Source organism: Cebus imitator, unplaced genomic scaffold (genome assembly GCF_001604975.1).
Source record: "Cebus imitator isolate Cc_AM_T3 unplaced genomic scaffold, Cebus_imitator-1.0 Scaffold261, whole genome shotgun sequence".
Taxonomy (NCBI): domain Eukaryota; kingdom Metazoa; phylum Chordata; class Mammalia; order Primates; family Cebidae; genus Cebus; species Cebus imitator.
In genome coordinates, this window is record NW_016107576.1 from 1,526,951 (window position 1) to 1,544,527 (window position 17,577).

At 35.6% G+C, this 17,577-nt stretch overlaps 1 protein-coding gene across 3 annotated transcripts in view; it reads right to left on the reverse strand.

Annotated features, from left to right (window-relative positions):
- Positions 1 to 1,191: 1,191 nt before the first annotated feature.
- Positions 1,192 to 17,577, reverse strand: part of SYDE2 (synapse defective Rho GTPase homolog 2) — a 46,030-nt gene continuing 29,644 nt past the window's right edge. The window contains exons 5-8 of one of the 3 annotated variants that reach the window (XM_017499840.2): positions 14,095 to 14,276; positions 9,216 to 9,447; positions 4,138 to 4,181; positions 3,462 to 3,548 (exon numbers count right to left, since the gene is read on the reverse strand). In XM_017499840.2, the coding sequence (XP_017355329.1) occupies positions 4,171 to 4,181; positions 9,216 to 9,447; positions 14,095 to 14,276 (425 nt within the window). In that variant the 3' untranslated portion in view covers positions 3,462 to 3,548; positions 4,138 to 4,170. Of the gene's footprint in view, positions 3,549 to 4,137; positions 4,182 to 9,215; positions 9,448 to 14,094; positions 14,277 to 17,577 lie in introns of all 3 variants that reach the window. The other 2 variants (XM_017499839.2, XM_037728285.1) reach the window with 2 other exon arrangements.

Sequence of the window (17,577 nt, forward strand, 5' to 3'; positions counted from 1 at the left end):
ACAGAGCAAGACTCCATCTCAAAAAAAAAAAAAAGAGATAAATCACCTGGTTCAACTGTGCATACTTTTGCATAATGTGATTGCTAGTTACTGATTTATAGTTTTTAGATTATACAGTATAAATATACAGTTTACAAATATACAGTATAAAGGGAAAATTATACATCTATTAAAACTGATTATATAAACTAATAGTATAACAGAATTTAGGAGGTAAAGTCCAGTAATGAGTTGGAAGGGAAGTACAAGGTTGGTCATTTCCTCAATGTTAGGGAAATATATTTAAAATCAATGGATCAAAAATTATAACTTTAAACAAATGAAGAACTAAAACATAACCAAAAATGGTGAGAAGGAGTGAAGTGGGATAAATTGCTTATCATTTCTAACACAAAACAACAAATTTGGCTTAAATGGTTAAGAAATAACAGCAAGAAATGTGCTATTACCTCTAAGAGGTGAAATTGGTGTGGATGGCAGGCAGAAACACTTGTACTTTTATTTTCGATCCATCTGAATTGTTTAGAATTTTTATTCAGGTACATGCTCTAAAATTAAAATTGTTTTTAATCCTAAAAAACATTAGAGGCTGGGCACAGTGGCTCATGCCTGTAATCCTATCACTTTGGGAGGCTGAGGGGGGTGGATTGCTTGAGCCCAGGAATTTGAGACCAGCCTGGGCAATATAGTGAAACCCTGTCTCTATTTTAAAAAAAGAAAAAAAAGGAAAGAAAAATTAAAGCTGGCAGGCTCTGAAAGGCGTAACAGTTGACATTACAGAAGGATCCCAGGAAATTATAAAAAGCAGGAATAAAAAAATATCAAAAAATATCTGAAGTAAATGCCATTTAAAGGCATCTAAACTCATCCAACACTTCTGGTAAAGCAAAGTCAATAAAAGCAGTTTATAGCTATAACTCAGTGATTAGACAACAAAACAATGATTAGAATTCTCTAAGACAGCAGAGATTAACTATAAAACTATTCTCATCCAAAATAATATAGTAATATAGTAACACAGGCATGGCCCTTAAAGTATTTCAGATTCTAGAAAATTCAATTTCAGACAAATAAATGTTATTACATATGTTGATGGATAATACATGATGGTCCAAAACCTTAATATCTTTGTTTAAAAAGAATATTAAAATAAGTGATCTTTAAAATCATTATAATTAATAGCATAAAACAAAGGTTATAATATTTCAATAAAATTTTTACATTTCTTGAACAGTTTATTCAATTCATACATGATATAGCAACAAAAGGAAACAGCTTTCCTATAAAACATTCAGAATTACTTTCCTTTGACTGTTTACTCATATGTTCTCTTGGTATTCTTCTGAATTGTTATACAAGGTTTTAAAAAATGAAAATTTCATATAAAAATAGTTATCTAACAGTGGGTTTTCAAATTAAATAATAAGTCTTTTTACCAATGTATATTGCATAGAAATAGTTTAAGTACTTTAATATTTAGAAAAACATCAGGAAGTCAGTTTTTCAATGGCTGCCATATCTTAAAGGTTGGTAACTTAAAATCTATTTATAATTTTAAAATTATACATTCTATAGATATAAAAGTTTTAAAAAATACATTTTGATTTAATACAAAAGCCTTCTACATTTACATGTTCAAACATTACTGTGATTGCTATAACATCGTATATATACTTAGCCAAAATAAGTTAATTTTTAAAAATCAATAACGTGTAGTATCTGGCAAGACAATTTATTTAGAAACAAATGGGGATAATTATAAAGTCAATGTTATAAATGTACTACTACAAATAAATAATTAAAGCAGAATATAAAAATGCATAGAACAGGTGCAGAAATCACCAGTGCAGAAATCTGGGCACTTAATTCCTTAAGAAGTTAGAGGATTTCAAATTTAAAAGATGACTTTTCACAGGGGACACTGTGACTTTCTGTGAATAAAGAAAAGAATGTCTATTAATTCTACTCAGATGCTTCTATTTTTGTTCAAGTGTTTTTATGTAATTCCTCCTTTAATTTAAATGTTCTTTCCCTGAAAAAAAATATTTTAAGATAATAATTTTGGTCTCACGACATATATACTTTAAAAATACATGTGATTCTACAGTAACCCCTCCCCCATCCTAATATCTATACATACATGCATTTATATAAATATATACATAATTTCAGGATTATAAAAATATTTAATTTTTATGAGCTTAAATAATTACTGAATGTTAATACAGAATACATTAGTATTTGTATAATTTCACTTTTATTTATAAAAAGATTTTCTTATAGCAGCATTTGCATTACAAATAAAATGTGATAAAAGGGTGTTGCAGTGTACCAGGACCTGTACTGCAAATCAGACTGAGCAACTGTGATGTTCCTCTAAAAGAACATTTGGAGGCTGGGCATGGTGGCTCACACCTGTAATTACCAACACTTTGGGAGGCTGAGGTGGGCTGATCACCTGAGGTCGGGAGTTCTAGATCAGGCTGGCCAACATAGTGAAGCTCCGTCTCTACTAAAAATATAATAATTAGCTGGGCATGGTGGTGGGCGCCTGTAATCACAACTACTTAGGAGGCTATGGCAGGAGACTCATTTGAACAGAGGAGGCAGAGGTTGCAGTGAGCTTAGATTGCACTAGTACACTCCAGCCTGGGCAACAGAGTGAGACTCCATCTCAAAAAAAAAAAAAAAAAATAGAACATCTGTCTCAGCTACAGAAGGGCTGTTCCCAGAAAGCACAAAAACCTTGAAGGGCTAATAACTTATCTGAACCTTCTAAGTGCATTAGATAGTTATCTCCATAGAGTTGGCAACACTTAGTAAAATATCCCAAGAAGTCCAAGTTTTATTGATTCCCCAAAAGTTTTCTAATGAGATAAGTAAAAATTACATTAATGGTGCTTTGAATTGAATCATATAAACTTATTAGAAATTAAAGATTTCAAGAGTAAAAAAATGAAAACATTGCTCTGGGTGGTATAAGAAAAGAAAGCAAGAAAGACAGATTTGAAACTAAGATATTACAAAAAAAGAAAAATACCCTCAATCTCAAAAACTCATATTAAGCTTGTTTTTGTTGAGCTCACGTTCCAGATTTCCAATCAAAGTATCAATACTTTCTTGTAGATCTTTGAGATTGTCTTTTCGATCCACTGTAGACTCAATTGTCTGCACTGTCAAATATGTCTGACATGTACACTCTTTGGACATGGGAGCTGGCTGTTCAATCATTACTTCTGGCCCATCAATTTTGCTATAATTTTCTCCATTTTCTCTGTCTTCTGAAGTGACATCATTATAATCCACATCAGTTAAATTTTCTTTTGTATTTAAAAAGTAGTTTTCTCCACAGCTGCTCCAGTCTCCTGCATAACGATTGCTAAGTGGACTGTCTAATCGGTTCTGCCTTGGCCTAAGTACTCCTGATGAATCAGTACCACTCAAATTTAACATCTGAGGTCGTTCTTTCTTGTGCCTCAAATAATTCAGAGAAGACTTCTGCTCTGGGAATAAACTGTCTGTTGATTTTTTGACATTTAAACGCTGCACTAGAAACAAACAATAATTTTGCTTTAGTGACCGTAATTCAACTGAATTTAAAAATAAAAAAGAGCTAAAGATAAGCCATTTAATCATCAACTACAAACATGCATTAAAACAAAAACATGCACTCTATCAAAAGAAAGCATTCCATAATTATTTTGTATTACCAGACATAAAGTAGATTAAGGACAGAAGCAGTACAACGTTCCATGGTGCTAATTCATGCTACATCATAACGTTCCCAAACAAATCACATTTCCAATGTCAATTAATTTTCTGTGCAAGTTTATTATTATCTAGCTATAATTCAAACAACAGCTAAGCTGGTAGCTTCTCCTAAATTAAAAGCTACAGCAAAAAGCAGGCAAGGCACGTTGGTGTACAAACAAAATATAACAAAAAGTTCTTTTGTCTGCAAACATCTAAGTGAGGCAAAGGCATCTAAAATGATCAGTCTAGAAGTTCTGACCCTTGTGGGCTTTTCTGCAATTCTATTAGCAGCAGAGTAATAGTTTACTAAGAGTCATAGTTTACTAAGCAGACCAAATTTCACTTTGATAAAATGTGCAAATACTAGATTTGACCACTTGTTACCTGAGTTTGATTATACAGCATTATCTACTATCTTCATTTATTGCCTGGAAATAGTACAGATATTTTATTTTCTGGTTAGGTATTTAACAATCCCAAATAACATTTTCCATATTAAGACTACTTTCTTCTGAGAGTATGCATTGTGCTAGCCATATAGATTACCATAGAGATACATATTACTTCATTACAAACCAAGGTTCTACTGCTTACTCTTGTGTATTGAACAGAATAGGTGTCTAAGGCTCTTCTGTATATAAAATAGGCAATTTAAAATGCTGACACATAGCTATTAAAGATGACCCGCAATATCTTTCTCTTTCTGCTTGTTTATTCTCCATCAGTAAGTGCCTTTTCATCTCCGTTGCCTTTATCGTAGTGAAGTAAACTTTAGTAAGCCTTCATTAAGATAAAAGCAACATAAATCAGTGACAACACATGAGCTTTATACTTTCCAACATATAATGAATGCTTGTTTGCTGATGTATAAAATAAGACAACTGAAAAACTATAAAAACATATATATGGTTCTAGTTTTCCAGACTTAAATGATATTCAAAACATTATTCAGAGATCCCATACTTTTGTTTGTTGGTTGGTTTTTTTGTTTGTTTGTTTGTTTTTAAGAGGGAGTTTTGCTCTTGTTGCCCAGGCTGGAGTGCAATGGCACGATCTCAGCTCACTGAAACCTCCGCATTCTGGGTTCAAGCATTTCTCCTGCCTCAGCCTGCTGAGTAGCTGGGATTACAGGCGTGCACCCCCATGCCTGGCTTATTTTGTATTTTTTGTAGAGACAGGGTTTGTCCATGTTGGTCAAGCTGGTCTTGAACTCCGGACTTCAGGTGATCTGCCTGCCTCGGCCTCCCATACTTTTTAAACCTAGATTTTATTATTTGATAACTGTATATATGTATGTTTGTATCATTTCTATCACATTTTTAAGATAGTTAAGTATCATTATAGATAGCCAATATTTCTTGATCTAAAATTTTCTAGAAAATAAAGGTTAGATATTTACTTTAAATTGATCTTTAATGTTAGTATTAATATAGAATGGGCCATATCATCAACTGATGTAAGTGTAAAATGGATATTTGAATTTTCCACTGTGTAATTATTCATATTCTTTTTCCTCTAGCTGCTTATTACCACTATGTGTAATTATTCATATTCTTTTTCCTCCTCTAGCTGCTTATTACCACTATCTCCTTGCTTTTCCCCCTCATTCTCTGTGCTATTCCTGTTCTTTTTAGTGCCTATTGTTTTCACCAACCATTTACAATATTCTGCTATCCTTGAGGTTATCTGGTCTGATCTCACCATATATTTTCGCTCTATGTCTTAAACTTGTCTTACTGTGCCTGCATTTTCAGACATTTGCCTGCAAAATCCAGATTCATTTTGTTGCCAGTTGCTTACAGTTACTTACCTAAGACCCTATTGAAACATTATTTCTGTATATTATCTTGGAAATTATTTAAGAAGCAAATTAGGCCGGGTGCGGTGGCTCACGCCTGTAATCCCAGCACTTTGGGAGGCCGAGGCGGGTGGATGACAAAGTGAAGAGATCGAGACCATCCTGGTCAACATGGTGAAACCCCGTCTCTACTAAAAATACAAAAAAATCAGCTGGGCATGGTGGCACATGCCTGTAATCCCAGCTACTCAGGAGGCTGAGGCAGGAGAATTGCCTGAACCCAGGAGACGGAGGTTGTGGTGAGCCGAGATTGCGCCATTGCACTCCAGCCTGGGTAACAAGAGCGAAACTCCGTCTCAAAAAAAAAAAAAAAGAAGCAAATTAAATTGATATTTTATATCTTTTAGACTAAAAATTCAAGTTCTGAGAAATGAACATCACTCACTTTTTAGACTACTGATGGTGGAATGGTTTACTACTAAATATAAAGTGAAAATGGCTAATTTTAACCTCAAAAGAAAAGTTCTGGTTTTCTCATAGCTGTTGACTACCCACCTTCCATAGAATAAAATTAAAAATGCAGCCTATACAGTTGCTGAAAAAAAATTCAAAATATAGTAAGTACTAAGAAACTTAATTTTCCCTTCTTTTGTTTTCTACCAATAGATTTGTTTCTAATCACCACTTTATTATCCTTTTATCTACAATTATCCTGTTCAACAAAAATATACTATCTAGTTAGTGCCAAATACTCTGCTAGGACCTGGGGATATAAAGTTAAAAATAATCCCCAACCTCACCAAATTTAAAATATGTAAGAAACAAGAAATAAAAAGAAATGAGAAAAATTGATGCCTTTTCAAAAAAACTTGTCTCAAATGTATTTATCATAGAAAATGTATAGTGGCCAGGCGTGGTGGCTCACGCCTGTAATCCAAGCAATTTGGGAGGCTGAAGCAAGCAGATCACTTGAGATCAGGAGTTCGAGACCGGTCTGGCCAATGTGGTGAAACCCCATCTCTACTAAAAATACAGTACAAAAGTTAGCCAGGCACAGTGGTACACTCTCTAATCCCAGCTACTCGGGAGGCTGAGGTAGGAGAATTGCTTGAACCTGAAAGGCAAAGGTTGCAGTGACCCAAGATCATGCCACTGCACTCCAACTTGGGCGACAGAGTGAAAATCCATCTCAAAAGAAAAAGAAAGAAGAAGAAAGAAAACATGGTATAGCAAGGATCTAGGAGTTATACTCTCTCTAAATTCATTTCTCCATCTTTAAGGTGATAGGGTGGTCAGCAGTAATTTTCAGTATTCTTAAAATAGAAAATGAGTATCTAAAAGAAACATTTTTGTGAAAACAATACATAAAACAGATAAAAAGAAGGCTGTTCTGATCAATGGGGAAGTGTATTTCCATTTTGTTCCCCCATCCCTTGCTGATCTGGCTTCTAAGCTGCTTCCAAAGAACCCCAGATTTTAGTAGAAGAAAATCTAAAAAACTGTTGGCAGGATGATTTTTACCTTCTAATGCTGATATGCTAAAGTTCTAACTATGCTGAAGATAGGATTTTTTCAAATAGAAATCTCAAAGCAAATTATCTTCTTGCCCAAAATTAAAAAACAAAAAAATAACATAAAACAAAAAATTTAGAAAGTAAAATGGAAGGGGCCAACTCTTTTTCACTCTGGAGTTGGAGAATTTACAAATGGAAAAATAAGATATGCATAACAAGGAAAGCTAAAACCTTCTATTGAATGCATGGAGATAGGATAGGCATTCACTGAGTTAATATGCTATGGACTACTAGTCTTTACCAAATCCTCTATGTCACCATCAACCTTCTCAGGCCATGTAACTGCACCTCATCTACTTGATTTCTGCCTTTTCCATGAATTCAAAATCAGGTGATTTAAAGGGTAAAACTGTTGTTTCTTCTCATCCTTCTGCCCTATTCTTTGTCTGAGGTACTACAACTAAGGAAAAATATCAGGTTATAGAAAAGGGAGCAGTTATTTTTAAAACCAACAACACAAATCTTTGGAATAAGATGCTGTACACTAGGAACAGCTGTTTAAGGCTGTGTTTAGCATACAGTGAATTTGAAATCTGAACCTGCTTTTTCTATAACACAAGATATATGTTAAATTTCTTCTCCCAAACCCAAAACTAAGGTGGCTACTATTACAAAATAATAAAATGACCTTAACCTCTGGCACAGGATTAGTAACAAACTCAGCACTGACAGTAAACTTAATGGTATCTCCAAAGAAGCAAGTTTTCATTTGTGGTAATGACAAGGTGGCTTTCTCTGAAATTCCTGGTGTTTATTAGAATTAAAGCTGCTCTAGGAAAAGGAAACACAGTTAACACTCTGAAAGATCCCTTACATTGGGCATCAAATGCTGAAATTAGCCCAATTACCCAGAGAATCTTGATTCAGGATTTAAAAATAGTTAAAATAACATTCTAATTCAGTTAAAATATAAATTAGAATAATTTTTAAGCCTGCATTTAAAAGAAAGTAAAAGCTTTAGCTTTCCAAATTTAAACATTGAAAATTTTTATTAACTTTATTTTTAATTCACTTTATAATGATGAAATCAAGCATTCCCTTGTACTTTAATCTTTCCGTCTTTAAGAAGAGTAACAGAAGATGTTGATTGAGTGTTCACTTCATGCTAAACACTTTTAGGTGCTTCATCTCAATCTTTACAACAACCCTGAGGAAGGCATTATTTAGAGAGAAGCAAACTGGGAGATGAAGAGATTAAAGTTTTTGCCAGAGCCCACCCTGCTGGCAAGTGCCAGCATCTATATCTGAACTCAAGCCTGAGCCCAGGGCCAAGCACTGTTACTGGTGTGCTCTACACCAAGCACCAGAGTACTTCACACTTGGTCCTATGTAGTGTGGGGTGAGGGCAGCAGGGGTTACTAAAAGCTAAGAAAATTTTGGAATTTAAATGAAAGGTCCTTTACAGAACATCTAATTAAACACGTTTCTTTTAGCTCTGAAACTATATGAGATAATTAGGAAAATAACTGTCAGTTTTTAGTAATTGATTGGAATAAGAATTGGATAAGAAAGACGGAAAGGCCAAAGGTAATTCCCAATTCAAGCTGAGATAATTTGATGAATGACCATGAATGCAGTAAAGATGTAAAGAAAAACTGATTTAAGGAGAAAAATGAATTCTGCTTTATATAGTTAAACTAAAAATGAGAAGAGTAAATAAATTAGTATTTAGTGAGTATCTATTGTGTGTCAAGAGCTATGCTGAGCACCTTACATACACAATTTTTAAAAATCATAATATAAAATCTATAAACATATTATTAAATCCATAAGACAAAAGATAATACAAGGCTCTAAGACCTCAAGAAACTGGTCCAAGGTCAGACTGCTAAGTAAGTGGCACAACCAGGATTCAAATCTAGATGTGATCAAATCTAAAATGTGCACATTGATCTACATTCCTACAATGTAATCAGCAAAGGCAGAAAACACTTAAATGAAAAAACTGAAGGATAGGTATCAATTCACAACATTTTGAAAAAGCAAAATCTAAAAGAGTTTCTTCAATCATATATGGGCATATGTAATGATTAGTTAATTCAAATACACTATCATTGAAAGCAAAAAAAAATTTCCATAGAATCATTTACCTGGCCAAAGTTGGAGTAAGTAATGAAGAACTTCAATGTGTTTTTTAAAATCCAAAGCACTTGCAAGTTCTTCTGAATCAGTAAAGACTCTGTTGTTATGGGTGGAAGGCTCTTGCTTCTGGCTTAATAATACTGGTCCAAAGCACACAGCCAAATTCTGGCACGTCATCTTATTCACTTCATGATAAGAAGCCACCAATTTCAAATGATCCAACAACATCTTTAGGGTTGCCTAAATTAAATTTCAATTAATATAGTCATAAAGGGGCAAATTCAAGGAGACAATTTATAGCAGAAAATACAGAGAAGCACCCCTTCACTTTTAAGTTTTTTTTAGCAGAGTTTTTCTCTTTTTGCCCAGGCTGAAGTGCGTTGGCACAATTTTGGCTCACTGCAACCTCCACCTCCCGGGTTCAAGTGATTCTCCTGCCTCAGCCTCCCAAGTAGCTGGGATTACAGGTATGCACCACCATGCCCAGCTATTTTTGTATTTTTAGTAGAGACAGGGTTTCTCTATGTTGGTCAGGTTGGTCTCGAACTCCCAACCTCAGGTGATCCGCCCACCTCAGCCTCCCAGAGTGCTGGGATTACAGGCGTGAGCCACTGTGCCCAACTTTAAAAAGATTTTTTTTTTTAAAGATTTGCTTATAAGTTGGATGTTTGGAATCTAGAACATAGTTTCTAATAGAAACATTATATGGGGCCTAAATCATGTTCTGGCCAGAGGAGGTGGCTCATGCCTGTAATCTTAGCAGTTTGGGAGTCTGAGGCACGCAGATCACCTGAGGTCAGGAGTTCAAGACCAGCCTGGCCAACATGGTGAAACCCTGTCTCCACTAAAATACAAAAATTAGCCGGGCATGATGGGGGGTGCCTGTAATCCCAGCTACTTGGGAGGCTAATATGGGAGAATCACTTGGACCCAGGAAATGGAAGTTGCAGTGAGCTGAGATCCCACTACTGCACTCCAGCCTGGGTGGCTGAGAGAGACTCTGTCTCAAAAAAAAATTATGTTCCAGCAACACAATTTAATCCATTAAATGGTTAAACCATACATTCTTTATAAAATACTTATGAATGCATTCCAAATTTCAGCTGGAATCCCTGGGAAAATGTATCCATTAACTCCTTCTCTTCTAAAATGGCAACAGCAAAGGCTGTGATGAAAAGGGGATTAGGGAAAGAATGTTCATTTTTAAGTACAGATAAGTCCTATAGTTGTAAGTTGTAATCACTATCATGCTTAAATCTAGGAAGCTAACCATTCGAGAATATGGCCAGGTTCTATAATGATTTGGATTATGAAAGGTATTTTTAAAAGGCTAATATGCTTCTTAACTAATAAATATTTTAAGTAGAAAAACCTTAGAAGGAACAATAGTACAGTTAGAAATAAAAGAAAAAAATTACTAAAAAAATATTTTTTTAATCTTTAAAGAAATTAATAAGGGGAGTTGGCTTAAAAAGTGGAATGGTTATTTAGGTTTAAACAATTATGAAAGGAAATGATGTTTTTTGACATAGTGGCATATGATCAATCATTTAACAAAATGAGTATGTAATTCTTCAAAATAGTATTAAAGACATCAATGCCAATTAAAAACTGTAATTTAATTTTTTTTTTTGAAACAGGGTCTCATTCTGTTGCCCAGGCTGAGATGCAGTAGCATGATCACAGCTCACTGCAGCACCGACCTTCCCAGCTCAAGCAATCTTCCCACCTCAGCCTCCCAAGTAGCTGGTGCTACAGGCATATGACACTGCACTCACTAATTTAAAAAAAAATTTTGTAGGCCAGGAGTGGTGGCTCACACCTGTAATTCCAGCACTTTGGGAGGCCAAAGCGGGTGAATCATATGACTTCAGGAGTTTGAGACCAGCCTGGTCAACATAGTGAAACTCCATCTCTACTGAAAATTCAAAAAAATTTTTTTTTTTTTTTGTAGAGACAGGGTCTCGCTACGTTGCCTAGGCTGGTAAAAATTCTTATTTAAATAAAAATGACATTATGTCTGGAGCCAAAAGTGACAAATGGATTGGTGATCAGAAGAACATTTAGTAACTGTGGCAAGAACAAGTCGAGAGAGATGAGGTAGGGAGCCAGATTACAATGTGCTGAGTAGTAAATGCGTGGTAAAGAAGCAATAACAACCAGAATAAACAGCCTTTCAGTGTTTGGCTGTGAAGGGAAGCAATGAAGAGATAATGAAAGCTAGAGAAGAATATGGCATTTTAAATCAAAACGAGCCAAATATATAATCGTATTTTTTAAATTCATAATTATTTCCTAACACAAGTGGAACTCCATATACGTTGGACTGTTAAAGGTATTTCCAGCATGTAATTGTGACCATACACACAGAGACACAAACAACACACTAAACCTGGTTAAATATATGTTCAATCTCAATAGCAAGCAAAGGAAAGCAAATTTTTTACATGAGCCAAAAAATGTAATTGTCATGTTCCTTTTTAAAATTAGTCTGGCTGGGCATGGTGGCTCATGCCTATAATCCCAGCACTTTGGGAGGTCAAAGTGGGTGGATTGCTTGAGCTCAGGAGTTCGAGACTAGCCTGGGCAACATGGTGAAAACCAGTCTCTACAAAACATACCAAAAAGAGTAGCTGAGGGTGACAGAACACACCTGTAGTCCCAGCTACTTAGGGAGGGTGAGGCAGGAGGATTGCTTAAGCCCAGAGGTTGAGGCTGCAGTGAGTTCTGTTTGTCCCACTGCACTCCAGCCTGAGCTCAAAAACAATTAAAAAAAAAAAAGAAAAAGAAACAAAATTAGCATGAAAACATATAAGGAGGCCAGGCACGGTGGCTCATGCCTGTAAACTCAGCACTTTGGGAGGCCAAGGTGGATGGATCACAAGATCAGGAGTTTGAGACCAGCCTGATCTACATGGTGAAACCCCATCTCTACTAAAAATACAAAAATGAGCCAGGCATGGTGGCGTGTACCTGTAATCCCAGCTACTCAGAAGGGTGAGGCAGGAGAATCGCTTGAACCCAGGAGGCGGAGGTTGCAGTGAGCCGGTATCATACCACTGCACTCCAGCCCGGGTGACAGAGTGAGACTTCATTTGAAAAAAAAAAGAGAGAACATATAAGGGCCTTAAAATGTTCATATTATTTAAATAAGCAATTTTATTTCTGAGATTCTATTCTAAATAATTCTAAACTAAAAATCTGTGTGCAAATTTTTGAAAATCTAAATATCATACAAAAGAATACTGATAAATTATGTTGTCAAATCCACTAAATAGTGTATCACTCAGTTATTGACTGATTGGATTAATTAATTGATTGATTGACACAAGATCTGGCTCTATCACTCAGACTAGAGTTCATCTTGGCTCACTGTAGCCTCAACCTCCCTGAGTTCAAGCCATCCTCCCACCTCAGCTTCCCAAGTAGCTGGGACCACAGGTACGTGCCACCATGCCTGGCTAATTTTTGTAAGGACAGGGTTTCGCCATGTCACCCAGGCTTATTCAGTCCTTTTAGAAAGGATGGTAACAGCATGGGCCTTAGGGTCAGAAAGACCTAAATTCATGTGCTACACTATAATCACAAAAGGTATGTAACTTTCAGCAGGTGATTTAAATTCCCTAACACTCATTTTTTCACTTATAAGTGGCACTTATAATTTTACCTAGTGCTGGGCATGGTAGCTCATGCCTGTAATTCCAGCACTTTGGGAGGCCAAGGCGGGCAGATCACCTCAAGTGAGGAGTTCAAGACCAGCCTGGCCAACATGGTGAAACCCTGTCTCTACTAAAAATACAAAAATAAGTTGCGCATGGTGGTGTCCACCTGTAGTCCCAGCTACTCAGGAGACTGAGGTAGGAGAATCGCTTGAACCTATAAAGGTAGAGGTTGCAGTAAGCCGAGATTGCGACACTGCACTCTAGCCTGAGCGACAGAGTGAGACTCCCATCTTCAATAAAATAAAATAAAATTTACCTACTGCTGGGAAACCAGTATCTCTGCTTTTCCACCCACCCCCTTAAACTTCATCCCACCCTTCTGCTTCTGCACTCGTTAGCTGTTCCCTTCCCCTAATCCCAAGGAGGAGGAGTAATTGTTAATCCAACTGGACAGAGCCCAGGACACTCAGGGGACCACAGTAAACTCGCAAATAAAGTTATTGGACTTACAGTTTCTACTCACTAATTCTTGCACTTTCTGCCCCCGCATGACAAAAAATGTAGGCAAATTTGGCCTCATCTAGACAAGCCCAGCCATCTTTCTCTTATTTTCCCTTCTGTTCTAAGGAACAACAAATAAAGTTAGGCTAAGGCTAGTTCTGAAGACCTACCTATCCTTCTCTCTCTGTCCTAAGGCATGCCTGAGGATGCTGGTCTGAAGATTTTGGAGAGCAGGAGAATAGAAAGGATAAGGAGGAAAAAATGAGGGGTAGGGCTGTTGTTTGTCTTAAAGCTAAGCCATGTACACCATAACAGTTATATCTAAAAAATACTAAAAGGAGACACACCAAAATGTTAATTATAGCTGCCTTTGGATATTGATGACTGCAATTTTACTTTCTTCTTTTCTGTATCTTTTCAATATTTCTATAATGAATAAATTTTATTGTAATAATATTTTAACAATACAATAAAAAAAACTTTAGTGAGTATTTACTCATCCTTAGGCTAAAATCACATACAGAAAAGATAATAAAACTGTTTTCTAGATTTATTCTGTTTAAGAAGCTTTTACAGATTTAGGCTGTTTAAAAGCGGTAATAGTGGAGCTTTTAAATCCATGGGTGCCACAAATATCAAATATCTAAAATTATCTGTAGCTCTGGAGCTAGGTATATAGTTCATTAACTGGCTTTCAGGAAAAATGTATACTGGTAATGCTTACCTTCTCAATATCAGGGAGACAATCCAGCAGGTCAACGGTGTACCTGGAGTCACTTGGGTCATTCTCACAACCATTTGATGACATTTTCAAAGGACTTTTTACCATTGCATCTAATACAGCCTCATAAAGCTGCTTTGTTATCAGAGGAGAAGGAAGTTCTCTTAAATAATCCTTAAGAACGCCTTTAGAAAACAAACAAATTGCAGACAGCTGGTGATTAGACTGCAGAGTGAAATAAAGAACTATGGTCAATTTTTTTTTAAAGTATTATAGCTAATTTTCAATATTTTGAAAACAATAAAAGCAATAACATAAAAAGAATTATAATAAAATATAAAATTATAATACAAATTTATATAATAAATTTGTATCCTTTTAAGTTGCCTGGGTAATTGACTTGTTTTGAAAGCATGCTAAAAATGAAAACAATTTTCAGTTACCATGCATATTAGGTTTATTAATCATAAACTATTCTTGATACACATACTCTTATTGATTCTGCCCCCTATAAAAAGCTTCTCTAAATGCATGTGAAACAGAAATTAAGCAAGGCATATTTATGTTAATTATAAATTATTCCAATTACACAAATTTTGAGTTTCTAGACTTTAAATTGATAATGAAAAAGTACCAGTTGTCCGAAACCCTTGAAAATAAATTTCCTCTTTAACAGTGGAGAAGTATCTTAAACAGATATAACTGGATGGCTAGATAATCTCTAATGCTATACTATCATATGGAAGAAAAAATCATTCCTAAAGCCAAACAAATAAAACCAAAAGCTAAGAACAGAAAACATCCAATTTGCCACTATAATGGGAATGAGGACAGTCAATTGCAAACATACCACACATAGTTTTGAACTAAGATATCACCTATAGTAGAGGAAACTGGAAAGAATAGTGGTTGTTATATATAAGCAAAGTAGGTAAGATACTAGCTAAAGGCTGGCATGTGATCACAAGGGAAAACAGGAGATATTCCTAACGCCAAAAACCTAAATATATGCAATATTGATTCATAACATGCTCTCAACCTGAGAACTCAGTTTGAAAGCTTAGTTTGAACTTAACCATGATTCTATAGGAAGTTTCCCATCCCATTTTTTTTTTAATTGTGACAGGGTCTCATTCTATCACCCAGGCTGGAGTACACTGGTAACCTCAAACTCCTAGGCTCAAGCAATCCTCCCACCTCAGCCTACTAAGTAGCTAGGACTACAAGTGGCTGCCACCACACCTGGCTAATTTTCTTATTTTTTGTAGCTCAGGGTCACATTATACTTCCTAGATTAGTCTTGAGTTGCTGGTGTCAAGTGATCCTCCCCTGTTATTCTCCCAGAGTACTTGGCATGAGCCACTGTGCCTGGCCCGAAGTTTTATATATTTAATAGTAACATGGTTCATTAGTTTCTTATGTATCCTTCTAGTGTTTGTTTATGCAAATATAAATATGATTTGTCTCCCTCACTGAGGGTTAGGTATCCTTAGTCTGAACATCCAAAATACTCTTAAAATCCAAAACTTTTAAAATGCCAACATGTTCATTAGAGCATTCTGGATTTTTGATTTTTGGATTAGGGATGCTAAACTGATAAGCATAATGCAAATATTTCAAAACCAAAAGAAATCAGAAATAGGAAACCTACATATGCTGTTTTGTTTCTTGCTTTTTCATTTAACATCATATCCTTGAGATCTTTTCAGGACATAGAGAGCTTCCTCGATCGTTTTTACAGCCACATTGTAGTAGTTCAACTTAAGGACATCCCATAGTCTTAACTATTCAGTCTCTTACAGATGGATACTAAAATTGTTTCTTTTGTTTTTCGAAAACATGCTACAATTAATAACCTTGCACATCATCACTTTGCATGTTTGCAGGTATGTATGTAGGAAAATTCTTGAAACAGGACTGCTAAAATTGCAAAAATACATTTGCAATTTTGAGGAAAAAGGAGGAATAAGAGTGTTTATTTCCTAGGCGTGGAACTTGAGCATCTAGGTGGATACTAGTGATACTACTTCAAATAGAGAACACAGGAAGAAAATCATGTTTTAGGGGGTAAACAAGAGTTTCATTTTCAACATATGGAGCTTAAGGTATCTATGGGACATTCAAGGTTACTGGATATAAAAATCTGAGGCTCAGGAAGGAGATGACTAGAGACACAGATTTAAGAATGATCAACTTAAAGATAAGTAGATACTTGGCAATGATTATCAGGGAGGCATACAGCGTGATTAACAGAAGGCTTAGAAAATAACCCTGAAGAACATCACCTTTCCAGGGGTTATCAGTAAAGAGGATCTTCCAATGGTGACTATGGAAGAATGGCAAAAGACGTATGTACAGTGAGAGGAGGCAGGGATGGGGCGAGAGGAGAGTGGGAAAAGTGCTGCCAAGGAAGTCAAGGAAAAGATGTTTCAAAAAAGAGTCTACGGTATCTAATAATACCCCAAAAATAATTGGGTTAGATAAGAATAGTGTTAAATATTACAGAGAACAGTGTTTTTCAAAATTGCCTGCACCAATGTGACTTTTAACATAATTAGATTCTGGAGACCCATACCAGCCCTACTATATCATAATCCACAGGGGCCAGAGCTCCTGTCCCTGTATTTTAAACAAATTCTTCTTGTGATTAGGCAACAGGGTTTTGTAGCCAGGCACAGAAAATAATGATCTAGAGACAATTTAAAATAAGAACCTAAAAATGTCCACCAGAAAAGGAAGTCAGCAACCTTGGCAAGCAGTTTCAGGAAAATAAAGGACATTGAAGTCAGGTTGTAGTTGGTTAGGAAGTAAATGGACATTAAAGAAATAGACAAAGAAATGCACACAACTTGATCAAGAAATCTGGCTTTGAGAGAAGTTCATAATCACAGAGGAGAGGGGAAGGCAGGGGAGAAATGGAATCAAAGTGGAGATTTTTCTTTAAAGACAAGAGACATACATTTAAATGCTAATGTAAAGGAGAGAGTAAAAAGGTTTTTGAGGTTGAGGAGAGAGGAAATACAATCAGTTGAGCAAAGTCCTTAAGAAGAAAGAGACTTCTGAGAACACATGAAGGAATTAGAATTTGTCCAAGATGTAATGAAGATCATTTCTTTTTTATTAAGTAAAGGAAGTGGAACAAATATATGCCAGAGAAGGCATATTGGCAGGCTGGATCACAAGAAGTAGAGCAAGTTCCCATCTGACGGCTTCTGTTTTCTCTGTGATATTAAGAGGCAAGGCTGTCTAAGAATGACATGGGTAAAATGAGGTTTGAAGGGAGTGAGCAGATATTAAATAGACACTCCAGAGAATGAGAGAGACAGCTGATAAAACATACAATTATTATCAGGCACCATTCAGAACCTTCTAACGACTTTGAAGTCCATGGATTAATACTGGTACCAAATAATATTGATTTTTTTTTTTCTCATTGCAATCAGTAACCAATATACAGGCTAGAAAAGCAGAGCAGTGTTTCTAGGC